This window comes from Scyliorhinus torazame, chromosome 14 (genome assembly GCF_047496885.1).
Source record: "Scyliorhinus torazame isolate Kashiwa2021f chromosome 14, sScyTor2.1, whole genome shotgun sequence".
Classification (NCBI taxonomy): domain Eukaryota; kingdom Metazoa; phylum Chordata; class Chondrichthyes; order Carcharhiniformes; family Scyliorhinidae; genus Scyliorhinus; species Scyliorhinus torazame.
The window spans coordinates 201,930,020-201,956,797 of record NC_092720.1 but is presented as its reverse complement, the minus strand read 5'-3'; the positions used below and the strand labels follow the sequence as shown (position 1 = coordinate 201,956,797).

At 48.9% G+C, this 26,778-nt stretch overlaps 1 protein-coding gene across 1 annotated transcript in view; it reads left to right on the top strand.

Moving 5' to 3' along the window:
• The window catches only part of LOC140389138 (uncharacterized), a gene marked incomplete at its 5' end in the record, with an annotated part of 61,345 nt that overhangs the window by 28,380 nt on the left and 6,187 nt on the right, over nt 1-26,778 (top strand). Inside the window, 3 exons of the mRNA XM_072473295.1 lie at nt 5,668-5,730; nt 6,293-6,331; nt 6,659-6,713. Of these exons, the coding sequence (XP_072329396.1) occupies nt 5,668-5,730; nt 6,293-6,331; nt 6,659-6,713 (157 nt within the window). The remainder of the gene's footprint in view (nt 1-5,667; nt 5,731-6,292; nt 6,332-6,658; nt 6,714-26,778) is intronic.

Here is a 26,778-nt window from a genome sequence, read left to right as displayed (position 1 = left end):
AACGAAAGAGTCGGAGAGAGAAAGAGTCGGAGAGAGAAAGAGTCGGAGAGAGAAAGAGACGGAGAGAGAAAGAGACGGAGAACGAAAGAGTCGGAGAGAGAAAGAGACGGAGATAGAGATAGGAAGGGACAGAGAGCGAGAAAGAGACAGAGAGCGAGAAAGAGACATAGAGAGAGAAAGTCGGAGAGAGAAAGTGTCGGAGAGAGAAAGAGTCGGAGAGAGAAAGAGACGGAGCTAGAGATAGGAAGTGACAGAGAGAGAGAAAGAGACGGAGAGCGAGAAAGAGACAGAGAGATAGAAAGCAACGGAGAATGAAAGAGTCGGAGAACGAAAGAGACGGAAAACAAATGAGTCGGAGAGAGAAAGAGTAGGAGAGAGAAAGAGACGGAGAACGAAAGAGTCGGAGAGAGAAAGAGACGGAGAGAGAAAGAGTCGGAGAGAGAAAGAGTCGCAGAGAGAAAGAGTCGCAGAGAGAAAGAGTCGCAGAGAGAAAGAGTCGCAGAGAGAAAGAGTCGCAGAGAGAAAGAGTCGCAGAGAGAAAGAGTCGCAGAGAGAAAGAGTCGCAGAGAGAAAGAGTCGCAGAGAGAAAGAGTCGCAGAGAGAAAGAGTCGCAGAGAGAAAGAGTCGCAGAGAGAAAGAGTCGCAGAGAGAAAGAGTCGCAGAGAGAAAGAGTCGCAGAGAGAAAGAGTCGCAGAGAGAAAGAGTCGCAGAGAGAAAGAGCCGCAGAGAGAAAGAGCCGCAGAGAGAAAGAGCCGCAGAAAGAAAGAGCCGCAGAGAGAAAGTGTCGCAGAGAGAAAGTGTCGTGGAGAGAAAGAGTCGGAGAGAGACGGAGATAGAGATAGGAAGGGACAGAGAGCGAGAAAGAGACGGAGAGCGAGAAAGAGACATAGAGAAAGTCGGAGAGAGAAAAAGTGACGGAAAACGAAAGAGACGCAGAACGAAAGATTCGAAGAGAGAAAGAGACGGAAAACGAAAGAGACGCAGAAAGAAAGAGTCGGAGAGAGAAAGAGTCGGAGAGAGAAAGAGTCGGAGAGAAAGAGTCGGAGAGAGAAAGAGTCGGCGAGAGAAAGAGTCGGAGAGAGAAAGAGACGGAAATAGAGATAGGAAGTAACAGAGAGAGAGAAAGAGACAGAGAGAGAGAAAGCAACGGAGAACGAAAGAGTCGGAGAGAGAAAGAGTCGGAGAGAGAAAGAGTCGGAGAGAGAAAGAGACGGAGAGAGAAAGAGACGGAGAACGAAAGAGTCGGAGAGATAAAGAGTCGGAGAGAGAAGAAGTCGGAGAAAGAAAAGTCGGAGAGAGAAAGAGTAGGAGAGAAAGTGTTGGAGAGAAAGAGACGGAGGAGCAAAGAGGTGCAGAACGAAAGAGTCGGAGAGAGAAAAATGCGGAGAGAGAAGAGTCGGAGAGAGAAGAGTCGGAGAGAGAAAGAGACGGAGAGAGAAAGAGTTGGAGATAGAAAGAGACGCAGAACGAAAGAGTCGGAGAGAGAAATAGTCGGAGAGAAATAGTCGCAGAGAGAAAGAGTCGGAGAGAGAAAGTCGGAGAGAGAAAGAGTCGCAGAGAGAAAGAGTCGCAGAGAGAAAGAGTCGCAGAGAGAAAGAGTCGCAGAGAGAAAGAGTCGCAGAGAGAAAGAGCCGCAGAGAGAAAGAGTCGCAGAGAGAAAGAGTCGCAGAGAGAAAGAGTCGCAGAGAGAAAGAGTCGCAGAGAGAAAGAGTCGCAGAGAGAAAGAGTCGCAGAGAGAAAGTGTCGTAGAGAGAAAGAGACGGAGAGAGAAAGAGACGGAGATAGAGATAGGAAGGGACAGAGAGCGAGAAAGAGACGGAGAGCGAGAAAGAGACATAGAGAAAGTCGGAGAGAGAAAAAGTGACGGAAAACGAAAGAGACGCAGAACGAAAGAGTCGAAGAGAGAAAGAGACGGAAAACGAAAGAGACGCTGAACGAAAGAGTCGGAGAGAAAGAGTCGGAGAGAGAAAGAGTCGGAGAGAGAAAGAGACGGAGATAGAGATAGGAAGGGACAGAGAGCGAGAAAGAGACGGAGAGCGAGAAAGAGACATAGAGAGAGAAAGTCGGAGAGAGAAAAAGTGACGGAAAACGAAAGAGACGCAGAACGAAAGAGTCGAAGAGAGGAAGAGACTGAAAACGAAAGAGACGCAGAACGAAAGAGTCGGAGAGAGAAAGATCGGAGAGAGAAAGAGTCGGAGAGAGAAAGAGTCGGTGAAAGAAAGAGTCGGAGAGAGAAAGAGACGGAGATAGAGATAGGAAGTGACAGAGAGAGAGAAAGAGAAGGAGAGCGAGAAAGAGGCAGAGAGAGAGAAAGCAACGGAGAGAGAAAAAGTGACGGAAAACGAAAGAGACGCAGAATGAAAGAGTCGAAGAGAGAAAGAGTCGGAGAGAGAAAGAGACGGAGAGAGAAAGAGTTGGAGATAGAAAGAGACGCAGAACGAAAGAGTCGGAGAGAGAAAGAGTCGGAGAGAGAAAGAGACGCAGAACGAAAGATTCGGTGAGAGAAAGAGTCGGAGAGAGATAGTGTTGGAGAGAGAGAAAGAGACGGAGAACGAATGAGTCGGAGAGAGAAAGAGTCGGAGAGAGAAAGTCGGAGAGAGAAAAAGTCGCGAGAGAGAAAGAGTCGCGAGAGAGAAAGAGTCGGAGAGAGAGAGTCGGAGAGAGAAAGAGTCAGAGAGAGAAAGAGTCGCAGAGAGAAAGAGTCGCAGAGAGAAAGAGTCGCAGAGAGAAAGAGTCGCAGAGAGAAAGAGTCGCAGAGAGAAAGAGTCGCAGAGAGAAAGAGTCGCAGAGAGAAAGAGCCGCAGAGAGAAAGAGCCGCAGAGAGAAAGAGCCGCAGAGAGAAAGAGCCGCAGAGAGAAAGTGTCGCAGACAGAAAGTGTCGCAGAGAGAAAGAGTCGGAGAGAGACGGAGATAGAGATAGGAAGGGACAGAGAGCGAGAAAGAGACGGAGAGCGAGAAAGAGACATAGAGAAAGTCGGAGAGAGAAAAAGTGACGGAAAACGAAAGAGACGCAGAACGAAAGATTCGAAGGGAGAAAGAGACGGAAAACGAAAGAGACGCAGAACGAAAGAGTCGGAGAGAGAAAGAGTCGGAGAGAGAAAGAGTCGGAGAGAAAGAGTCGGAGAGAGAAAGAGTCGGCGAGAGAAAGAGTCGGAGAGAGAAAGAGACGGAAATAGAGATAGGAAGTAACAGAGAGAGAGAAAGAGACGGAGAGCGAGAAAGAGACAGAGAGAGAGAAAGCAACGGAGAACGAAAGAGTCGGAGAGAGAAAGAGTCGGAGAGAGAAAGAGTCGGAGAGAGAAAGAGACGGAGAGAGAAAGAGACGGAGAACGAAAGAGTCGGAGAGAGAAAGAGACGGAGATAGAGATAGGAAGGGACAGAGAGCGAGAAAGAGACAGAGAGCGAGAAAGAGACATAGAGAAAGTCGGAGAGAGAAAAAGTGACGGAAAACGAAAGAGACGCAGAATGAAAGAGTCGAAGAGAGAAAGAGTCGGAGAGAGAAAGAGTCGGAGAGAGAAAGAGTCGGAGAGAGAAAGAGTCGGAGAGAGAAAGAGTCGGAGAGAGAAAGAGTCGGAGAGAGAAAGAGTCGGAGAGAGAAAGAGTCGGCGATAGAAAGGGTCGGAGTGAGAAAGAGTCGGAGTGAGAAAGAGACGGAGATAGAGATAGGAAGGGACAGAAAGCGAGAAAGAGACGGAGAGCGAAAAATGCGGAGAGAGAAGTGTCGGAGAGAGAAAGAGACGGAGAGAGAAAGAGTTGGAGATAGAAAGAGACGCAGAACGAAAGAGTCGGAGAGAGAAATAGTCGCAGAGAGAAAGAGACGCAGAGAGAAAGAGTCGCAGAGAGAAAGAGTCGCAGAGAGAAAGATTCGCAGAGAGAAAGAGTCGCAGAGAGAAAGAGTCGCAGAGAGAAAGAGTCGCAGAGAGAAAGAGCCGCAGAGAGAAAGAGCCGCAGAGAGAAAGAGCCGCAGAGAGAAAGTGTCGCAGAGAGAAAGTGTCGCAGAGAGAAAGAGTCGCAGAGAGAAAGAGTCGGAGAGATAGAGTCGCAGAGAGAAAGAGACGGAGATAGAGATAGGAAGGGACAGAGAGCGAGAAAGAGACGGAGAGCGAGAAAGAGACATAGAGAGAGAAAGTCGGAGAGAGAAAGTGTCGGAGAGAGAAAGAGTCGGAGAGAGAAAGAGACGGAGATAGAGATAGGAAGTGACAGAGAGAGAGAAAGAGACGGAGAGCGAGAAAGAGACAGAGAGATAGAAAGCAACGGAGAATGAAAGAGTCGGAGAACGAAAGAGACGGAAAACAAATGAGTCGGAGAGAGAAAGAGTAGGAGAGAGAAAGAGACGGAGAACGAAAGAGTCGGAGAGAGAAAGAGACGGAGAGAGAAAGAGTCGGAGAGAGAAAGAGTCGCAGAGAGAAAGAGTCGCAGAGAGAAAGAGTCGCAGAGAGAAAGAGTCGCAGAGAGAAAGAGTCGCAGAGAGAAAGAGTCGCAGAGAGAAAGAGTCGCAGAGAGAAAGAGTCGCAGAGAGAAAGAGTCGCAGAGAGAAAGAGTCGCAGAGAGAAAGAGTCGCAGAGAGAAAGAGTCGCAGAGAGAAAGAGTCGCAGAGAGAAAGATTCGCAGAGAGAAAGAGTCGCAGAGAGAAAGAGTCGCAGAGAGAAAGAGTCGCAGAGAGAAAGAGTCGCAGAGAGAAAGAGTCGCAGAGAGAAAGAGTCGCAGAGAGAAAGAGTCGCAGAGAGAAAGAGTCGCAGAGAGAAAGAGTCGCAGAGAGAAAGAGTCGCAGAGAGAAAGAGCCGCAGAGAGAAAGAGCCGCAGAAAGAAAGAGCGCAGAGAGAAAGTGTCGCAGAGAGAAAGTGTCGTAGAGAGAAAGAGTCGGAGAGAGACGGAGATAGAGATAGGAAGGGACAGAGAGCGAGAAAGAGACGGAGAGCGAGAAAGAGACATAGAGAAAGTCGGAGAGAGAAAAAGTGACGGAAAACGAAAGAGACGCAGAACGAAAGATTCGAAGAGAGAAAGAGACGGAAAACGAAAGAGACGCAGAACGAAAGAGTCGGAGAGAGAAAGAGTCGGAGAGAGAAAGAGTCGGAGAGAAAGAGTCGGAGAGAGAAAGAGTCGGCGAGAGAAAGAGTCGGAGAGAGAAAGAGACGGAAATAGAGATAGGAAGTAACAGAGAGAGAGAAAGAGACAGAGAGAGAAAGCAACGGAGAACGAAAGAGTCGGAGAGAGAAAGAGTCGGAGAGAGAAAGAGTCGGAGAGAGAAAGAGTCGGAGAGAGAAAGAGTCGGAGAGAGAAAGAGTCGGAGAGAGAAAGAGTCGGAGAGAGAAGAAGTCGGAGAAAGAAAAGTCGGAGAGAGAAAGAGTAGGAGAGAAAGTGTTGGAGAGAAAGAGACGGAGGAGCAAAGAGGTGCAGAACGAAAGAGTCGGAGAGAGAAAAATGCGGAGAGAGAAGAGTCGGAGAGAGAAGAGTCGGAGAGAGAAAGAGACGGAGAGAGAAAGAGTTGGAGATAGAAAGAGACGCAGAACGAAAGAGTCGGAGAGAGAAATAGTCGGAGAGAGAAATAGTCGCAGAGAGAAAGAGTCGGAGAGAGAAAGAGTCGGAGAGAGAAAGAGTCGCAGAGAGAAAGAGTCGCAGAGAGAAAGAGTCGCAGAGAGAAAGAGTCGCAGAGAGAAAGAGTCGCAGAGAGAAAGTCGCAGAGAGAAAGAGTCGCAGAGAGAAAGAGCCGCAGAGAGAAAGAGTCGCAGAGAGAAAGAGTCGCAGAGAGAAAGAGTCGCAGAGAGAAAGAGTCGCAGAGAGAAAGAGTCGCAGAGAGAAAGAGTCGCAGAGAGAAAGAGTCGCAGAGAGAAAGAGTCGCAGAGAGAAAGAGTCGCAGAGAGAAAGTGTCGTAGAGAGAAAGAGACGGAGAGAGAAAGAGACGGAGATAGAGATAGGAAGGGACAGAGAGCGAGAAAGAGACGGAGAGCGAGAAAGAGACATAGAGAAAGTCGGAGAGAGAAAAAGTGACGGAAAACGAAAGAGACGCAGAACGAAAGAGTCGAAGAGAGAAAGAGACGGAAAACGAAAGAGACGCTGAACGAAAGAGTCGGAGAGAAAGAGTCGGAGAGAGAAAGAGTCGGAGAGAGAAAGAGACGGAGATAGAGATAGGAAGGGACAGAGAGCGAGAAAGAGACGGAGAGCGAGAAAGAGACATAGAGAGAGAAAGTCGGAGAGAGAAAAAGTGACGGGAAACGAAAGAGACGCAGAACGAAAGAGTCGAAGAGAGGAAGAGACTGAAAACGAAAGAGACGCAGAACGAAAGAGTCGGAGAGAGAAAGATCGGAGAGAGAAAGAGTCGGAGAGAGAAAGAGTCGGTGAAAGAAAGAGTCGGAGAGAGAAAGAGACGGAGATAGAGATAGGAAGTGACAGAGAGAGAGAAAGAGAAGGAGAGCGAGAAAGAGGCAGAGAGAGAGAAAGCAACGGAGAGAGAAAAAGTGACGGAAAACGAAAGAGACGCAGAATGAAAGAGTCGAAGAGAGAAAGAGTCGGAGAGAGAAAGAGACGGAGAGAGAAAGAGTTGGAGATAGAAAGAGAGGCAGAACGAAAGAGTCGGAGCGAGAAAGAGTCGGAGAGAGAAAGAGACGCAGAACGAAAGATTCGGAGAGAGAAAGAGTCGGAGAGAGATAGTGTTGGAGAGAGAGAAAGAGACGGAGAACGAATGAGTCGGAGAGAGAAAGAGTCGGAGAGAGAAAGTCGGAGAGAGAAAAAGTCGCGAGAGAGAAAGAGTCGCGAGAGAGAAAGAGTCGGAGAGAGAAAGAGTCGGAGAGAGAGAGTCGGAGAGAGAAAGAGTCGCAGAGAGAAAGAGTCGCAGAGAGAAAGAGTCGCAGAGAGAAAGAGTCGCAGAGAGAAAGAGTCGCAGAGAGAAAGAGTCGCAGAGAGAAAGAGTCGCAGAGAGAAAGAGTCGCAGAGAGAAAGAGTCGCAGAGAGAAAGAGCCGCAGAGAGAAAGAGCCGCAGAGAGAAAGAGCCGCAGAGAGAAAGAGCCGCAGAGAGAAAGAGCCGCAGAGAGAAAGAGCCGCAGAGAGAAAGAGCCGCAGAGAGAAAGAGCCGCAGAGAGAAAGAGCCGCAGAGAGAAAGTGCCGCAGACAGAAAGTGTCGCAGAGAGAAAGAGTCGGAGAGAGACGGAGATAGAGATAGGAAGGGACAGAGAGCGAGAAAGAGACGGAGAGCGAGAAAGAGACATAGAGAAAGTCGGAGAAAAAGTGACGGAAAACGAAAGAGACGCAGAACGAAAGATTCGAAGAGAGAAAGAGACGGAAAACGAAAGAGACGCAGAACGAAAGAGTCGGAGAGAGAAAGAGTCGGAGAGAAAGAGTCGGAGAGAGAAAGAGTCGGCGAGAGAAAGAGTCGGAGAGAGAAAGAGACGGAAATAGAGATAGGAAGTAACAGAGAGAGAGAAAGAGACGGAGAGCGAGAAAGAGACAGAGAGAGAGAAAGCAACGGAGAACGAAAGAGTCGGAGAGAGAAAGAGTCGGAGAGAGAAAGAGTCGGAGAGAGAAAGAGACGGAGAGAGAAAGAGACGGAGAACGAAAGAGTCGGAGAGAGAAAGAGTCGGAGAGAGAAGAAGTCGGAGAGAGAAAAGTAGGAGAGAGAAAGAGTAGGTGAGAAAGTGTTGGAGAGAAAGAGACGGAGGAGTAAAGAGGTGCAGAACGAAAGAGTCGGAGAGAGAAAAATGCGGAGAGAGAAGAGTCGGAGAGAGAAGAGTCGGAGAGAGAAAGAGACGCAGAACGAAAGAGCCGGAGAGAGAAATAGTCGGAGAGAGAAATAGTCGCAGAGAGAAAGAGTCGCAGAGAGAAAGAGTCGCAGAGAGAGTCGCAGAGAGAAAGAGTCGCAGAGAGAAAGAGTCGCAGAGAGAAAGAGCCGCAGAGAGAAAGAGTCGCAGAGAGAAAGAGTCGCAGAGAGAAAGAGTCGCAGAGAGAAAGAGTCGCAGAGAGAAAGAGTCGCAGAGAGAAAGAGTCGCAGAGAGAAAGAGTCGCAGAGAGAAAGAGTCGCAGAGAGAAAGTGTCGTAGAGAGAAAGAGACGGAGAGAGAAAGAGTCGGAGAGAGAAAGAGTCGAGAGAGAAAGGGACGGAGAGAGAAAGAGTCGGAGAGAGAAAGAGTCGGAGAGAGAAAGAGTCGGAGAGAGAAAGAGACGGAGATAGAGATAGGAAGGGACAGAGAGCGAGAAAGAGACGGAGAGCGAGAAAGAGACATAGAGAAAGTCGGAGAGAGAAAAAGTGACGGAAAACGAAAGAGACGCAGAACAAAAGAGTCGAAGAGAGAAAGAGACGGAAAACGAAAGAGACGCAGAACAAAAGAGTCGGAGAGAAAGAGTCGGAGAGAGAAAGAGTCGGAGAGAGAAAGAGACGGAGATAGAGATAGGAAGGGACAGAGAGCGAGAAAGAGACGGAGAGCGAGAAAGAGACATAGAGAGAGAAAGTCGGAGAGAGAAAAAGTGACGGAAAACGAAAGAGACGCAGAACGAAAGAGTCGAAGAGAGGAAGAGACTGAAAACGAAAGAGACGCAGAACGAAAGAGTCGGTGAAAGAAAGAGTCGGAGAGAGAAAGAGACGGAGATAGAGATAGGAAGTGACAGAGAGAGAGAAAGAGAAGGAGAGCGAGAAAGAGGCAGAGAGAGAGAAAGCAACGGAGAACGAAAGAGTCGGAGAACGAAAGAGACGGAAAACAAAAGAGTCGGAGAGAGAAAGAGTCGGACAGAGAAAGATTGGAGAGAGAAAGAGTCGGAGGGAGAAAGAGTCGGAGCGAGAAAGAGTCGGAGAGAGAAAGAGACGCAGAACGAAAGAGTCGAAGAGAGAAAGAGACGGAAAACGAAAGAGACGCAGAACGAAAGAGTCGGAGAGAGAAAGAGTCGGAGAGAGAAAGAGACGCAGAACGAAAGAGTCGGAGAGAGAAAGATCGGAGAGAGAAAGAGACGCAGAACGAAAGAGTCGAAGAGAGAAAGAGACGGAAAACGAAAGAGACGCAGAACGAAAGAGTCGGAGAGAGAAAGAGTCGGAGAGAAAAAGAGTCGGAGAGAGAAAGAGGCGGAGAGAAAAAGAGGCGGAGAGAGAAAGAGGCGGCGAGAGAAAGAGTCGGAGTGAGAAAGAGTCGGAGAGAGAAAGAGTCGCAGAGAGAAAGAGACGGAGATAGAGATAGGAAGGGACAGAGAGTGAGAAAGAGACGGAGAGCGAGAAAGAGACAGAGAGAGAGAGAAAGCAACGGAGAACGAAAGAGTCGGAGAACGAAAGAGACGGAAAACAAAAGAGTCGGCAAGAGAAAGAGTCGGCTAGAGAAAGAGTCGGAGAGAGAAAGAGTCGGAGAGAGAAAGAGTCGGAGAGAGAAAGAGTCGGAGAGAGAAAGAGTCGGAGAGAGAAAGAGTCGGAGAGAGAAAGAGTCGGAGAGAGAAAGAGACGGAGAGAGAAAGAGACGGAGAACGAAAGAGTCGGAGAGAGAAAGAGTCAGAGAGAGAAAGAGTCAGAGAGAGAAAGAGTCGGAGAGAGAAGGAGTCGGAGAGAGAAAAGTAGGAGAGAGAAAGAGTAGGAGAGAAAGTGTTGGAGAGAAAGAGACGGAGGAGGAGAGGCGCAGAACGAAAGAGTCGGAGAGAGAAAGATACGGAGAGAGAAAGAGTTGGAGATAGAAAGAGACGCAGAACGAAAGAGTCGGAGAGAGAAAGAGTCGGAGAGAGAAAGAGTCGGAGAGAAAGAGTCGCAGAGAGAAAGAGTCGCAGAGAGAAAGAGTCGCAGAGAGAAAGAGTCGCAGAGAGAAAGAGTCGCAGAGAGAAAGAGTCGCAGAGAGAAAGAGTCGCAGAGAGAAAGAGTCGCAGAGATAAAGAGTCGCAGAGAGAAAGAGTCGCAGAGAGAAAGAGTCGCAGAGAGAAAGAGGCGGAGATAGAGATAGGAAGGAACAGAGAGCGAGAAAGAGATGGAGAGCGAGAAAGAGACATAGAGAGAGATAGTCGGAGAGAGAAAAAGTGACGGAAAACGAAAGAGACGCAGAACGAAAGAGTCGGAGAGAGAAAGAGTCGGAGAGAGAAAGAGTCGGAGAGAGAAAGAGACGGAGATAGAGATAGCAAGTGACAGAGAGAGAGAAAGAGACGGAGAGCGAGAAACAGGCAGAGAGAGAGAAAGCAACCGAGAACGAAAGAGTCGGAGAACGAAAGAGACGGAAAACAAAAGAGTCGGAGAGAGAAAGAGTCGGAGAGAGAAAGAGTCGGAGAGAGAAAGAGTCGGAGAGAGAAAGAGTCGGAGAGAGAAAAAGGCGGAGAGAGAAAGAGACAGAGAGAGAAAGAGACGGAGATAGAGATAGGAAGGGACAGAGAGCGAGAAAGAGACGGAGAGCGATGAGGTCGGAGAGAGAAAAAGTCGGAGAGAGAAAGAGTCGGAGAGAGAAAGAGTCGGAGAGAGAAAGAGTCGGAGAGAGAAAGAGTCGGAGAGAGAAAGAGACGCAGAACGAAAGAGTCGGAGAGAGAAAGAGTCGGAGAGAGATAGCGTCGGAGAGAGAAAGAGACGGAGAACGAAAGAGTCGGAGAGAGAAAGAGTCGGAGAGAGAAAGAGTCGGAGAGAGAAAGAGTCGGAGAGAGAAAGAGTCGGAGAGAGAAAGAGTCGGAGAGAGAAAGAGTCGGAGAGATAAAGAGTCGGAGAGAGAAAGAGTCGGAGAGAGAAAAAGTCGCGAGAGAGAAAGAGTCGCGAGAGAGAAAGAGACAGAGAGAGAAAGAGTCGCAGAGAGAAAGAGTCGCAGAGAGAAAGAGTCGCAGAGAGAAAAAGTCGCAGAGAGAAAGAGTCGCAGAGAGAAAGAGTCGCAGAGTGAAAGAGTCGCAGAGAGAAAGAGTCGCAGAGAGAAAGAGCCGCAGAGAGAAAGTGTCGCAGAGAGAAAGTTTCGTGGAGAGAAAGTCGGAGAGAGAAAGAGACGGAGATAGAGGTAGGAAGGGACAGAGAGCGAGAAAGAGACAGAGAGCGAGAAAGAGACATAGAGAAAGTCGGAGAGAGAAAAAGTGACGGAAAACGAAAGAGACGCAGAATGAAAGAGTCGAAGAGAGAAAGAGTCGGAGAGAGAAAGAGTCGGAGAGAGAAAGAGTCGGAGAGAGAAAGAGTCGGAGAGAGAAAGAGTCGGCGAGAGAAAGAGTCGGCGAGAGAAAGGGTCGGAGTGAGAAAGAGTCGGAGTGAGAAAGAGACGGAGATAGATATAGGAAGGGACAGAAAGCGAGAAAGAGACGGAGAGCGAAAAATGCGGAGAGAGAAGTGTCGGAGAGAGAAAGAGACGGAGAGAGAAAGAGTTGGAGATAGAAAGAGACGCAGAACGAAAGAGTCGGAGAGAGAAATAGTCGCAGAGAGAAAGAGACGCAGAGAGAAAGAGACGCAGAGAGAAAGAGTCGCAGAGAGAAAGAGTCGCAGAGAGAAAGATTCGCAGAGAGAAAGATTCGCAGAGAGAAAGAGTCGCAGAGAGAAAGAGTCGCAGAGAGAAAGAGTCGCAGAGAGAAAGAGTCGCAGAGAGAAAGAGCCGCAGAGAGAAAGAGCCGCAGAGAGAAAGTGTCGAAGAGAGAAAGAGCCGCAGAGAGAAAGTGTCGCAGAGAGAAAGAGTCGCAGAGAGAAAGAGTCGGAGAGATAGAGTCGGAGAGAGAAAGAGACGGAGATAGAGATAAGAAGGGACAGAGAGCGAGAAAGAGACGGAGAGCGAGAAAGAGACATAGAGAGAGAAAGTCGGAGAGAGAAAGTGTCGGAGAGAGAAAGAGTCGGAGAGAGAAAGAGACGGAGATAGAGATAGGAAGTGACAGAGAGAGAGAAAGAGACGGAGATCGAGAAAGAGACAGAGAGAGAGAAAGCAACGGAGAACGAAAGAGTCGGAGAGAGAAAGAGACGGAAAACAAATGAGTCGGAGAGAGAAAGAGTAGGAGAGAGAAAGAGACGGAGAACGAAAGAGTCGGAGAGAGAAAGAGTCGGAGAGAGAAAGTCGGAGAGAGAAAAAGTCGCGAGAGAGAAAGAGTCGCGAGAGAGAAAGAGTCGGAGAGAGAAAGAGTCGGAGAGAGAGAGTCGGAGAGAGAAAGAGTCAGAGAGAGAAAGAGTCGCAGAGAGAAAGAGTCGCAGAGAGAAAGAGTCGCAGAGAGAAAGAGTCGCAGAGAGAAAGAGTCGCAGAGAGAAAGAGTCGCAGAGAGAAAGAGTCGCAGAGAGAAAGAGCCGCAGAGAGAAAGAGCCGCAGAGAGAAAGAGCCGCAGAGAGAAAGAGCCGCAGAGAGAAAGAGCCGCAGAGAGAAAGAGCCGCAGAGAGAAAGAGCCGCAGAGAGAAAGTGTCGCAGAGAGAAAGAGTCGGAGAGAGACGGAGATAGAGATAGGAAGGGACAGAGAGCGAGAAAGAGACGGAGAGCGAGAAAGAGACATAGAGAAAGTCGGAGAGAGAAAAAGTGACGGAAAACGAAAGAGACGCAGAACGAAAGATTCGAAGAGAGAAAGAGACGGAAAACGAAAGAGACGCAGAACGAAAGAGTCGGAGAGAGAAAGAGTCGGAGAGAGAAAGAGTCGGAGAGAAAGAGTCGGAGAGAGAAAGAGTCGGCGAGAGACAGAGTCGGAGAGAGAAAGAGACGGAAATAGAGATAGGAAGTAACAGAGAGAGAGAAAGAGACGGAGAGCGAGAAAGAGACAGAGAGAGAGAAAGAAACGGAGAACGAAAGAGTCGGAGAGAGAAAGAGTCGGAGAGAGAAAGAGTCGGAGAGAGAAAGAGACGGAGAGAGAAAGAGACGGAGAACGAAAGAGTCGGAGAGAGAAAGAGTCGGAGAGAGAAGAAGTCGGAGAGAGAAAAGTCGGAGAGAGAAAGAGTAGGAGAGAAAGTGTTGGAGAGAAAGAGACGGAGGAGCAAAGAGGTGCAGAACGAAAGAGTCGGAGAGAGAAGAGTCGGAGAGAGAAAGAGACGGAGAGAGAAAGAGTTGGAGATAGAAAGAGATGCAGAACGAAAGAGTCGGAGAGAGAAATAGTCGGAGAGAGAAATAGTCGCAGAGAGAAAGAGTCGCAGAGAGAAAGAGTCGCAGAGAGAAAGAGTCGCAGAGAGAAAGAGTCGCAGAGAGAAAGAGTCGCAGAGAGAAAGAGTCGCAGAGAGAAAGAGTCGCAGAGAGAAAGAGTCGCAGAGAGAAAGAGTCGCAGACAGAAAGAGCCGCAGAGAGAAAGAGTCGCAGAGAGAAAGAGTCGCAGAGAGAAAGAGTCGCAGAGAGAAAGAGTCGCAGAGAGAAAGAGTCGCAGAGAGAAAGTGTCGTAGAGAGAAAGAGACGGAGAGAGAAAGAGACGGAGATAGAGATAGGAAGGGACAGAGAGCGAGAAAGAGACGGAGAGCGAGAAAGAGACATAGAGAAAGTCGGAGAGAGAAAAAGTGACGGAAAACGAACGAGACGCAGAACAAAAGAGTCGAAGAGAGAAAGAGACGGAAAACGAAAGAGACGCAGAACGAAAGAGTCGGAAAGAAAGAGTCGGAGAGAGAAAGAGTCGGAGAGAGAAAGAGACGGAGATAGAGATAGGAAGGGACAGAGAGCGAGAAAGAGACGGAGAGCGAGAAAGAGACATAGAGAGAGAAAGTCGGAGAGAGAAAAAGTGACGGAAAACGAAAGAGACGCAGAACGAAAGAGTCGAAGAGAGGAAGAGACTGAAAACGAAAGAGACGCAGAACGAAAGAGTCGGAGAGAGAAAGATCGGAGAGAGAAAGAGTCGGAGAGAGAAAGAGTCGCAGAGAGAAAGAGTCGCAGAGAGAAAGAGTCGCAGAGAGAAAGAGTCGCAGAGAGAAAGAGTCGCAGAGAGAAAGAGTCGCAGAGAGAAAGAGTCGCAGAGAGAAAGAGTCGGCGAGAGAAAGGGTCGGAGTGAGAAAGAGTCGGAGTGAGAAAGAGACGGAGATAGATATAGGAAGGGACAGAAAGCGAGAAAGAGACGGAGAGCGAAAAATGCGGAGAGAGAAGTGTCGGAGAGAGAAAGAGACGGAGAGAGAAAGAGTTGGAGATAGAAAGAGACGCAGAACGAAAGAGTCGGAGAGAGAAATAGTCGCAGAGAGAAAGAGACGCAGAGAGAAAGAGACGCAGAGAGAAAGAGTCGCAGAGAGAAAGAGTCGCAGAGAGAAAGATTCGCAGAGAGAAAGATTCGCAGAGAGAAAGAGTCGCAGAGAGAAAGAGTCGCAGAGAGAAAGAGTCGCAGAGAGAAAGAGTCGCAGAGAGAAAGAGCCGCAGAGAGAAAGAGCCGCAGAGAGAAAGTGTCGAAGAGAGAAAGAGCCGCAGAGAGAAAGTGTCGCAGAGAGAAAGAGTCGCAGAGAGAAAGAGTCGGAGAGATAGAGTCGGAGAGAGAAAGAGACGGAGATAGAGATAAGAAGGGACAGAGAGCGAGAAAGAGACGGAGAGCGAGAAAGAGACATAGAGAGAGAAAGTCGGAGAGAGAAAGTGTCGGAGAGAGAAAGAGTCGGAGAGAGAAAGAGACGGAGATAGAGATAGGAAGTGACAGAGAGAGAGAAAGAGACGGAGATCGAGAAAGAGACAGAGAGAGAGAAAGCAACGGAGAACGAAAGAGTCGGAGAGAGAAAGAGACGGAAAACAAATGAGTCGGAGAGAGAAAGAGTAGGAGAGAGAAAGAGACGGAGAACGAAAGAGTCGGAGAGAGAAAGAGTCGGAGAGAGAAAGTCGGAGAGAGAAAAAGTCGCGAGAGAGAAAGAGTCGCGAGAGAGAAAGAGTCGGAGAGAGAAAGAGTCGGAGAGAGAGAGTCGGAGAGAGAAAGAGTCAGAGAGAGAAAGAGTCGCAGAGAGAAAGAGTCGCAGAGAGAAAGAGTCGCAGAGAGAAAGAGTCGCAGAGAGAAAGAGTCGCAGAGAGAAAGAGTCGCAGAGAGAAAGAGTCGCAGAGAGAAAGAGCCGCAGAGAGAAAGAGCCGCAGAGAGAAAGAGCCGCAGAGAGAAAGAGCCGCAGAGAGAAAGAGCCGCAGAGAGAAAGAGCCGCAGAGAGAAAGAGCCGCAGAGAGAAAGTGTCGCAGAGAGAAAGAGTCGGAGAGAGACGGAGATAGAGATAGGAAGGGACAGAGAGCGAGAAAGAGACGGAGAGCGAGAAAGAGACATAGAGAAAGTCGGAGAGAGAAAAAGTGACGGAAAACGAAAGAGACGCAGAACGAAAGATTCGAAGAGAGAAAGAGACGGAAAACGAAAGAGACGCAGAACGAAAGAGTCGGAGAGAGAAAGAGTCGGAGAGAGAAAGAGTCGGAGAGAAAGAGTCGGAGAGAGAAAGAGTCGGCGAGAGACAGAGTCGGAGAGAGAAAGAGACGGAAATAGAGATAGGAAGTAACAGAGAGAGAGAAAGAGACGGAGAGCGAGAAAGAGACAGAGAGAGAGAAAGAAACGGAGAACGAAAGAGTCGGAGAGAGAAAGAGTCGGAGAGAGAAAGAGTCGGAGAGAGAAAGAGACGGAGAGAGAAAGAGACGGAGAACGAAAGAGTCGGAGAGAGAAAGAGTCGGAGAGAGAAGAAGTCGGAGAGAGAAAAGTCGGAGAGAGAAAGAGTAGGAGAGAAAGTGTTGGAGAGAAAGAGACGGAGGAGCAAAGAGGTGCAGAACGAAAGAGTCGGAGAGAGAAGAGTCGGAGAGAGAAAGAGACGGAGAGAGAAAGAGTTGGAGATAGAAAGAGATGCAGAACGAAAGAGTCGGAGAGAGAAATAGTCGGAGAGAGAAATAGTCGCAGAGAGAAAGAGTCGCAGAGAGAAAGAGTCGCAGAGAGAAAGAGTCGCAGAGAGAAAGAGTCGCAGAGAGAAAGAGTCGCAGAGAGAAAGAGTCGCAGAGAGAAAGAGTCGCAGAGAGAAAGAGTCGCAGACAGAAAGAGCCGCAGAGAGAAAGAGTCGCAGAGAGAAAGAGTCGCAGAGAGAAAGAGTCGCAGAGAGAAAGAGTCGCAGAGAGAAAGAGTCGCAGAGAGAAAGTGTCGTAGAGAGAAAGAGACGGAGAGAGAAAGAGACGGAGATAGAGATAGGAAGGGACAGAGAGCGAGAAAGAGACGGAGAGCGAGAAAGAGACATAGAGAAAGTCGGAGAGAGAAAAAGTGACGGAAAACGAACGAGACGCAGAACAAAAGAGTCGAAGAGAGAAAGAGACGGAAAACGAAAGAGACGCAGAACGAAAGAGTCGGAAAGAAAGAGTCGGAGAGAGAAAGAGTCGGAGAGAGAAAGAGACGGAGATAGAGATAGGAAGGGACAGAGAGCGAGAAAGAGACGGAGAGCGAGAAAGAGACATAGAGAGAGAAAGTCGGAGAGAGAAAAAGTGACGGAAAACGAAAGAGACGCAGAACGAAAGAGTCGAAGAGAGGAAGAGACTGAAAACGAAAGAGACGCAGAACGAAAGAGTCGGAGAGAGAAAGATCGGAGAGAGAAAGAGTCGGAGAGAGAAAGAGTCGGAGAGAGAAAGAGTCGCAGAGAGAAAGAGTCGCAGAGAGAAAGAGTCGCAGAGAGAAAGAGTCGCAGAGAGAAAGAGTCGCAGAGAGAAAGAGTCGCAGAGAGAAAGAGTCGCAGAGAGAAAGAGTCGCAGAGAGAAAGAGTCGCAGAGAGAAAGAGTCGCAGAGAGAAAGAGTCGCAGAGAGAAAGAGTCGCAGAGAGAAAGAGTCGCAGAGAGAAAGTGTCGTAGAGAGAAAGAGACGGAGAGAGAAAGAGACGGAGATAGAGATAGGAAGGGACAGAGAGCGAGAAAGAGACGGAGAGCGAGAAAGAGACATAGAGAAAGTCGGAGAGAGAAAAAGTGACGGAAAACGAAAGAGACGCAGAACAAAAGAGTCGAAGAGAGAAAGAGACGGAAAACGAAAGAGACGCAGAACGAAAGAGTCGGAGAGAAAGAGTCGGAGAGAGAAAGAGTCGGAGAGAGAAAGAGACGGAGATAGAGATAGGAAGGGACAGAGAGCGAGAAAGAGACGGAGAGCGAGAAAGAGACATAGAGAGAGAAAGTCGGAGAGAGAAAAAGTGACGGAAAACGAAAGAGACGCAGAACGAAAGAGTCGAAGAGAGGAAGAGACTGAAAACGAAAGAGACGCAGAACGAAAGAGTCGGTGAGAGAAAGATCGGAGAGAGAAAGAGTCGGAGAGAGAAAGAGTCGGTGAAAGAAAGAGTCGGAGAGAGAAAGAGACGGAGATAGAGATAGGAAGTGACAGAGAGAGAGAAAGAGAAGGAGAGCGAGAAAGAGGCAGAGAGAGAGAAAGCAACGGAGAACGAAAGAGTCGGAGAACGAAATAGACGGAAAACAAAAGAGTCGGAGAGAGAAAGAGTCGGAGAGAGAAAGAGTCGGAGAGAGAAAGAGTCGGACAGAGAAAGAGACGTAGAACGAAAGAGTCGGAGAGAGAAAGAGTCGCAGAGAGAAAGTGTCGTAGAGAGAAAGAGTCGGAGAGAGAAAGAGACGGAGATAGAGATAGGAAGGGACAGAGAGCGAGAAAGACACGGAGAGCGAGAAAGAGACATAGGGAGAGAAAGTCGGAGAGAGAAAAAGTGACGGAAAAAGAAAGAGACGCAGAACGAAAGAGTCGGAGAGAGAAAGATCGGAGAGAGAAAGAGACGCAGAACGAAAGAGTCGAAGAGAGAAAGAGACGGAAAACGAAAGAGACGCAGAACGAAAGAGTCGGAGAGAGAAAGAGTCGGGGAGAGAAAGAGTCGGAGAGAAAAAGAGTCGGAGAGAGAAAGAGGCGGCGAGAGAAAGAGTCGGAGTGAGAAAGAGTCGGAGAGAGAAAGAGTCGCAGAGAGAAAGAGACGGAGATAGAGATAGGAAGGGACAGAGAGTGAGAAAGAGACGGAGAGCGAGAAAGAGACAGAGAGCGAGAAAGCAACGGAGAACGAAAGAGACGGAAAACAAAAGAGTCGGCTAGAGAAAGAGTCGGCTAGAGAAAGAGTCGGAGAGAGAAAGAGTCGGAGAGAGAAAGAGTCGGAGAGAGAAAGAGTCGGAGAGAGAAAGAGTCGGAGAGAGAAAGAGTCGGAGAGAGAAAGAGTCAGAGAGAGAAAGAGTCAGAGAGAGAAAGAGTCGGAGAGAGAAAGAGTAGGAGAGAAAGTGTTGGAGAGAAAGAGACGGAGGAGGAGAGGCGCAGAACGAAAGAGTCGGAGAGAGAAAGATACGGAGAGAGAAAGAGTTGGAGATAGAAAGAGACGCAGAACGAAAGAGTCGGAGAGAGAAAGAGTCGGAGAGAGAAAGAGTCGCAGAGAGAAAGTGTCGCAGAGAGAAAGTGTCGCAGAGAGAAAGTGTCGCAGAGAGAAAGAGTCGCAGAGAGAAAGAGTCGCAGAAAGAAAGAGTCGGAGAGAGAAAGAGTCGCAGATAGAAAGAGTCGCAGAGAGAAAGAGTCGCAGAGAGAAAGAGGCGGAGATAGAGATAGGAAGGAACAGAGAGCGAGAAAGAGATGGAGAGCGAGAAAGAGACATAGAGAGAGATAGTCGGAGAGAGAAAAAGTGACGGAAAACGAAAGAGACGCAGAACGAAAGAGTCGGAGAGAGAAAGATCGGAGAGAGAAAGAGTCGGAGAGAGAAAGAGTCGGAGAGAGAAAGAGTCGGAGAGAGAAAGAGACGGAGATAGAGATAGCAAGTGACAGAGAGAGAGAAAGAGACGGAGAGCGAGAAACAGGCAGAGAGAGAGAAAGCAACCGAGAACGAAAGAGTCGGAGAACGAAAGAGACGGAAAACAAAAGAGTCGGAGAGAGAAAGAGTCGGAGAGAGAAAGAGTCGGAGAGAGAAAGAGTCGGAGAGAGAAAGAGTCGGAGAGAGAAAGAGTCGGAGAGAGAAAGAGTCGGAGAGAGAAAGAGTCGGAGAGAGAAAGAGTCGGAGAGAGAAAGAGTCGGAGAGAGAAAGAGTCGGAGAGAGAAAGAGTCGGAGAGAGAAAGAGTCGGAGAGAGAAAGAGTCGGAGAGAGAAAGAGTCGGAGAGAGAAAGAGTCGGAGAGAGAAAAAGTCGCGAGAGAGAAAGAGTCGCGAGAGAGAAAGAGACAGAGAGAGAAAGAGTCGCAGAGAGAAAGAGTCGCAGAGAGAAAGAGTCGCAGAGTGAAAGAGTCGCAGAGAGAAAGAGTCGCAGAGAGAAAGAGCCGCAGAGAGAAAGTGTCGCAGAGAGAAAGTTTCGAAGAGAGAAAGTCGGAGAGAGAAAGAGACGGAGATAGAGATAGGAAGGGACAGAGAGCGAGAAAGAGACAGAGAGCGAGAAAGAGACATAGAGAAAGTCGGAGAGAGAAAAAGTGACGGAAAACGAAAGAGACGCAGAATGAAAGAGTCGAAGAGAGAAAGAGTCGGAGAGAGAAAGAGTCGGAGAGAGAAAGAGTCGGAGAGAGAAAGAGTCGGCGAGAGAAAGAGTCGGCGAGAGAAAGAGTCGGCGAGAGAAAGGGTCGGAGTGAGAAAAAGTCGGAGTGAGAAAGAGACGGAGATAGAGATAGGAAGGGACAGAAAGCGAGCAAGAGACGGAGAGCGAAAAATGCGGAGAGAGAAGTGTCGGAGAGAGAAAGAGACGGAGAGAGAAAGAGTTGGAGATAGAAAGAGACGCAGAACGAAAGAGTCGGAGAGAGAAATAGTCGCAGAGAGAAAGAGACGCAGAGAGAAAGAGTCGCAGAGAGAAAGAGTCGCAGAGAGAAAGAGTCGCAGAGAGAAAGAGTCGCAGAGAGAAAGATTCGCAGAGAGAAAGAGTCGCAGAGAGAAAGAGTCGCAGAGAGAAAGAGTCGCAGAGAGAAAGAGCCGCAGAGAGAAAGTGTCGCAGAGAGAAAGAGTCGCAGAGAGAAAGAGTCGGATAGATAGAGTCGGAGAGAGAAAGAGACGGTGATAGAGATAGGAAGGGACAGAGAGCGAGAAAGAGACGGAGAGCAAGAAAGAGACATAGAGAAAGAGTCGGAGAGAGAAAGAGTCGGAGAGAGAAAGCGTCGGAGAGAGAAAGAGACGGAGATAGAGATAGGAAGTGACAGAGAGAGAGAAAGAGACGGAGAGCGAGAAACAGACAGAGAGAGAGAAAGCAACGGAGAATTAAAGAGTCGGAGAACGAAAGAGACGGAAAACAAAAGAGTCGGAGAGAGAAAGAGTCGGAGAGAGAAAGAGTCGGAGAGAGAAAGAGTCGGAGAGTGAAAGAGTCGGAGAGAGAAAGAGACGGAGAACGAAAGAGTCGGAGAGAGAAAGAGTCGGAGAGAAAAGGAGTCGGAGAGAGAAAGAGACGCAGAACGAAAGATTCGGAGGGAGAAAGAGTCGGAGAGAGATAGTGTCGGAGAGAGAAAGAGACGGAGAACGAAAGAGTCGGAGAGAGAAAGCGTCGGAGAGAGAAAGAGTCAGAGAGAGAAAGAGTCGGAGAGAGAAAGAGTCGGAGAGAGAAAGAGTCGGAGAGGGAAAGAGACCGAGAACAAAAGAGTCGGAGAGAAAGTGTCAGAGAGAAAGAGACGGAGGAGGAAAGAGACGCAGAATGTAAGAGTCGGGGAGAGAAGGAGTCGTAGAGAGAAAGAGACGGAGAACGAAAGAGTCGGAGAGAGAACGTGTCGGAGAGAGAAAAAGTCGGAGAGAGAAAGAGTCGGAGAGAGAAAGAGTCGGAGGGAGAAAGAGTCGGAGAGAGAAAGAGACGGAGAGAGAAAGAGTCGGAGAGAGAAAGAGTCGGAGAGAGAAAGAGACGCAGAACGAAAGAGTCGGAGAGAGAAATAGTCGCAGAGAGAAAGAGTCGCAGAGAGAGAGTCGCAGAGAGAAAGAGTCGCAGAGAGAAAGAGTCGCAGAGAGAAAGAGTTGCAGAGAGAAAGAGGCGGAGATAGAGATAGGAAGTGACAGAGAGCGAGAAAGCGACGGAGAGCGAGAAAGAGACATAGAGAGAGATAGTCGCAGAGAGAAAAAGTGACGGAAAACGAAAGAGGCGCAGAACGAAAGAGTCGGAGAGAGAAAGATCGGAGAGAGAAAGAGTCGGAGAGAGAAAGAGTCGGAGAGAGAAAGAGTCGGAGAGAGAAAGAGTTGGAGAGAGAAAGAGACGGAGATAGAGATAGGAAGTGACAGAGAGAGAGAAAGAGACGGAGAGCGAGAAACAGACAGAGAGAGAGAAAGCAACCGAGAACGAAAGAGTCGGAGAATGAAAGAGACGGAAAACAAAAGAGTCGGAGAGAGAAAGATTCGGAGAGAGAAAGATTCGGAGAGAGAAAGAGTCGGAGAGAGAAAGAGTCGGAGAGAGAAAGAGTCGGAGAGAGAAAGAGTCGGAGAGAGAAAGAGTCGGAGAGAGAAAGAGTCGGAGAGAGGAGTCGGAGAGAGAAAGAGACACAGAACGAAAGATTCGGAGAGAGAAAGAGTCGGAGAGAGAAAGAAGCGGAGAGAGAAAGAGTCGGAGAGAGAAAGAGACCGAGAACGAAAGAGTCGGAGAGAGAAAGAGTCGGAGAGAGAAAGTGTCGGAGAGAGAAACTGTCGGAGAGAGAAAGAGTCGGAGAGAGAAAGAGTCGGAGAGAGAAAGAAGCGGAGAGAGAAAGAGTCGCAGAGAGAAAGAGACCGAGAACGAAAGAGTCGGAGAGAAAGTGTCAGAGAGAAAGAGACGGAGGAGGAAAGAGACGCAGAACGAAAGAGTCGGAGAGAGAAAGAGACGGAGAGAGAAAGAGTCGGAGAGAGAAAGAGTCGGAGAGAGAAAGAGTCGGAGAGAGAAAGAGACGGAGAACGAAAGAGTCGGAGAGAGAAAGAGTCGGAGAGAGAAAGAGTCGGAGAGAGAAAGAGTCGGAGAGAGAAAGAGTCGGAGAGAGAAAGAGTCGGACAGAGAAAGAGTCGGACAGAGAAAGAGTCGGAGAGGGAAAGAGTCGAGAGAGATAAAGTCGAGAGAGAAAGAGATGGAGAACGAAAGAGATGGAGAACGAAAGAGTCGGAGAGAGAAAGAGACGGAGAACGAAAGAGTCGGAGAGAGAACGAGTCGGAGAGAGAAAGAGTCGGAGAGAGAAAGAGTCGGAGAGAGAAAGAGTCGGAGAGAGAAAGAGTCGTTGAGAGAAAGAGTCGGGAGAGAAAGAGTCGGAGAAAGAGACGCTGAACGAAAGAGTCGGAGAGAGAAAGAGTCGGAGAGAGAAAGAGTCGGAGAGAGAAAGAGTCGGAGAGAGAAAGAGTCGGAGAGAGGAGTCGGAGAGAGAAAGAGACGGAGAGAGAAAGAGTCGAGAGAGAAAGAGTCGGAGAGAGAAAGAGTCGGAGAGAGAAAGAGTAGGAGAGAAAGTGTTGGAGAGAAAGAGACGGAGGAGGAAAGAGGCGCAGAACGAAAGAGTCGGAGAGAGAAAAATGCGGAGAGAGAAGAGTCGGAGAGAGAAAGAGTCGGAGAGAGAAAGAGTCGGAGAGAGAAAGAGACGCAGAACGAAAGAGTCGGAGAGAGAAATAGTCGCAGAGAGAAAGAGTCGCAGAGAGAAAGAGTTGCAGAGAGAAAGAGTTGCAGAGAGAAAGAGTCGCAGAGAGAAAGAGTCGCAGAGAGAAAGAGTCGCAGAGAGAAAGAGTCGCCGCGAGAAAGAGGCGGAGATAGAGATAGGAAGGAACAGAGAGCGAGAAAGAGACGGAGAGCAAGAAAGAGACATAGAGAGAGATAGTCGGAGAGAGAAAAAGTGACGGAAAACGAAAGAGACGCAGAACGAAAGAGTCAGAGAGAGAAAGATCGGAGAGAGAAAGAGTCGGAGAGAGAAAGAGACGGAGATAGAGATAGGAAGTGACAGAGAGAGAGAAAGAGACGGAGAGCGAGAAACAGACAGAGAGAGAGAAAGCAACCGAGAACGAAAGAGTCGGAGAACGAAAGAGACGGAAAACAAAAGAGTCGGAGAGAGAAAGAGTCGGAGAGAGAAAGAATCGGAGAGAGAAAGAGTCGGAGAGAGAAAGAGTCGGAGAGAGAAAGAGTCGGAGAGAGAAAGAGTCGGAGAGAGAAAGAGTCGGAGAGTGAAAGAGTCGGAGAGAGAAAGAGACGGAGAACGAAAGAGTTGGAGAGAGAAAGAGTCGGAGAGAGAAAGAGTCGGAAAGAGAAAGAGTCGGAGAGAGAAAGAGTCGGAGAGAGAAAGAGTCGGAGAGAGAAGGAGTCGGAGAGAGAAAGAGACGCAGAACGAAAGATTCGGAGAGAGAAAGAGTCGGAGAGAGATAGTGTCGGAGAGAGAAAGAGACGGAGAACGAAAGAGTTGGAGAGAGAAAGCGTCGGAGAGAGAAAGAGTCGGAGAGAGAAAGAGTCGGAGAGAGAAAGAGTCGGAGAGAGAAAGAGACGGAGAACGAAAGAGTCGGAGAGAGAAAGAGTCGGAGAGAGAAAGAGTCGGAGAGAGAAAGAGTCGGAGAGAGAAAGAGTCGGAGAGAGAAAGAGTCGGACAGAGAAAGAGTCGGACAGAGAAAGAGTCGGAGAGGGAAAGAGTCGAGAGAGATAAAGTCGAGAGAGAAAGAGATGGAGAACGAAAGAGATGGAGAACGAAAGAGTCGGAGAGAGAAAGAGACGGAGAACGAAAGAGTCGGAGAGAGAACGAGTCGGAGAGAGAAAGAGTCGGAGAGAGAAAGAGTCGGAGAGAGAAAGAGTCGGAGAGAGAAAGAGTCGTTGAGAGAAAGAGTCGGGAGAGAAAGAGTCGGAGAAAGAGACGCTGAACGAAAGAGTCGGAGAGAGAAAGAGTCGGAGAGAGAAAGAGTCGGAGAGAGAAAGAGTCGGAGAGAGAAAGAGTCGGAGAGAGGAGTCGGAGAGAGAAAGAGACGGAGAGAGAAAGAGTCGAGAGAGAAAGAGTCGAGAGAGAAAGAGTCGGAGAGAGAAAGAGTCGTTGAGAGAAAGAGTCGGGAGAGAAAGAGACGCTGAACGAAAGAGTCGGAGAGAGAAAGAGTCGGAGAGAGAAAGAGTCGGAGAGAGAAAGAGTCGGAGAGAGAAAGAGTCGGAGAGAGGAGTCGGAGAGAGAAAGAGACGGAGAGAGAAAGAGTCGAGAGAGAAAGAGTCGGAGAGAGAAAGAGTCGGAGAGAGAAAGAGTAGGAGAGAAAGTGTTGGAGAGAAAGAGACGGAGGAGGAAAGAGGCGCAGAACGAAAGAGTCGGAGAGAGAAAAATGCGGAGAGAAAAGAGTCGGAGAGAGAAAGAGTCGGAGAGAGAAAGAGTCGGAGAGAGAAAGAGACGCAGAACGAAAGAGTCGGAGAGAGAAATAGTCGCAGAGAGAAAGAGTCGCAGAGAGAAAGAGTTGCAGAGAGAAAGAGTTGCAGAGAGAAAGAGTCGCAGAGAGAAAGAGTCGCAGAGAGAAAGAGTCGCAGAGAGAAAGAGTCGCAGAGAGAAAGAGTCGCCGCGAGAAAGAGGCGGAGATAGAGATAGGAAGGAACAGAGAGCGAGAAAGAGACGGAGAGCAAGAAAGAGACATAGAGAGAGATAGTCGGAGAGAGAAAAAGTGACGGAAAACGAAAGAGACGCAGAACGAAAGAGTCAGAGAGAGAAAGATCGGAGAGAGAAAGAGTCGGAGAGAGAAAGAGACGGAGATAGAGATAGGAAGTGACAGAGAGAGAGAAAGAGACGGAGAGCGAGAAACAGACAGAGAGAGAGAAAGCAACCGAGAACGAAAGAGTCGGAGAACGAAAGAGACGGAAAACAAAAGAGTCGGAGAGAGAAAGAGTCGGAGAGAGAAAGAATCGGAGAGAGAAAGAGTCGGAGAGAGAAAGAGTCGGAGAGAGAAAGAGTCGGAGAGAGAAAGAGTCGGAGAGTGAAAGAGTCCGAGAGAGAAAGAGACGGAGAACGAAAGAGTTGGAGAGAGAAAGAGTCGGAGAGAGAAAGAGTCGGAAAGAGAAAGAGTCGGAGAGAGAAAGAGTCGGAGAGAGAAAGAGTCGGAGAGAGAAGGAGTCGGAGAGAGAAAGAGACGCAGAACGAAAGATTCGGAGAGAGAAAGAGTCGGAGAGAGATAGTGTCGGAGAGAGAAAGAGACGGAGAACGAAAGAGTTGGAGAGAGAAAGCGTCGGAGAGAGAAAGAGTCAGAGAGAGAAAGAGTCGGAGAGAGAAAGAGTCGGAGAGGGAAAGAGACCGAGAACAAAAGAGTCGGAGAGAAAGTGTCAGAGAGAAAGAGACGGAGGAGGAAAGAGACGCAGAACGTAAGAGTCGGGGAGAGAAAGAGTCGTAGAGAGAAAGAGACGGAGAACGAAAGAGTCGGAGAGAGAACGTGTCGGAGAGAGAAAGAGTCGGAGAGAGAAAGAGTCGGAGAGAGAAAGAGTCGGAGAGAGAAAGAGTCGGAGAACGAAAGAGTCGGAGATTGAAAGAGTCGGGGAAAGAGGTAGAAAGGGACAGAGAGCGAGAAAGAGATGGAGAACGCGAAAGAGACATAGAGAGAGAAAATCGGAGAGAGAAAAAGTCGAGAGGGAAAGAGACGTTGAACGAAAGAGATGGAGAACGAAAGATTCGGAGAGAGGAATGGTCGGAGAGAGACTCGGGGAGAGAAAGAGTCGGAGAGAGAAAGAGTCGGAGAGAGAAAGAGTCGGAGAGAGAAAGAGTCGGAGAGAGAAAGATATGGAGCGAGAAAGAGTCGCATAGAGAAAGAGACAGAGAACGAAAGAGACGGAGAACGAAAGAGTCGGAGAAAGGGTCGAAGAGGGAAAGAGTCGGAGAGAGAAAGAGTCGGAGAGAGAAAGAGTCGGAGAGAGAAAGAGTCGGAGAGAGAAAGAGTCGGAGAGAAAGAGTCGGAGAGGGAAAAAGTCGGAAAGGGAAAGAGTCGGAGAGGGAAAGAGTCGGAGAGGGAAAGAGTCGGAGAGGGAAAGAGTCAGAGAGGGAAAGAGTCGGAGAGAGAAACATATGGAGCGAGAAAGAGTCGGAGAGAGAAAGAGTTGGAGAGAGAAAGAGACAGAGATAGAGATAGGAAGGGAGAGAGAGCGAGAAAGAGACGGAGAACGAAAGAGTCAGAGAGAGAAAGAGTCGGAGAGAGAAAGAGTCGGAGAGAGAAAGAGTCGGAGAGAGAAAGAGTCGGAGAGTGAAAGAGTCGGAGAGAGAAAGAGTCGGAGAGAGAAAAAGGCGATAGAGAAACAGTCGGAGAGAGAAAGAGTCGGAGAGAGAAAGAGACGGAGAACGAAAGACTCGGAGAGAGAAAGAGTCGGAGAGAGAAAGAGTAGGAGAGAAAGTGACGGAGAGAAAGGGACGGAGGAGGAAAGAGACGCAGAACGAAAGAGTCGGAGCGTGAAAGAGCCGGAGCAAGAAGGAGTCGGAGAATGAAAGAGTCGGAGAGAGAAAGAGTTGGAGAGGGAAAGAGACGGAGATAGAGATTGGAAGGGACAGAGAGCGAGAAAGAGACATGGAGCGAGAAAGAGACATAGAGAGAGAAAGTCGGAGAGAGAAACAGTCGAGAGAGAAAGTGACGGAGAACGAAAGAGATGGAGAGAGAAAAAGGCGGAGAGAGAAGGAGTCGGAGGGAGAAAGAGTCGGAGAGAGAAAGAGTCGGAGAGAGAAAGAGTCGGAGAGAGAAAGAGTCGGAGAGAGAAAGAGTCGTAGAGAGAAAGAGTCGGAGGGAGAAAGCGTCGGAGAGAGAAAGAGACGGAGAACGCAAGAGTCGGACAGTGAAAGAGTCGGAGATTGAAAGAGTCGGAGAGTGAAAGAGTCGGAGAGTGAAAGAGTCGGAGAGTGAAAGAGTCGTAGAGAGGAGTCGGAGGGAGAAAGAGTCGGAGGGAAAAAGCGTCGGAGGGAGAAATAGTCGGAGAGAGAAAGAGTCGGAGAGAGAAAGAGTCGGAGAGAGAAAGAGTCGGAGAGAGAAAGAGTCGGAGAGAGAAAGAGTCGGCGAGAGAAAAAGTCGGAGAGAGAAAAAGTCGGAGAGAGAAAGTGTCGGAGAGAAAGAGACTGAGGACGAAAGAGACAGAGAACGAAAGAGTCGGAGAGAGAAAGAGTCGGAGAGAGAAAGAGTCGGAGAGAGAAAGAGTCGGAGAGAGAAAGAGT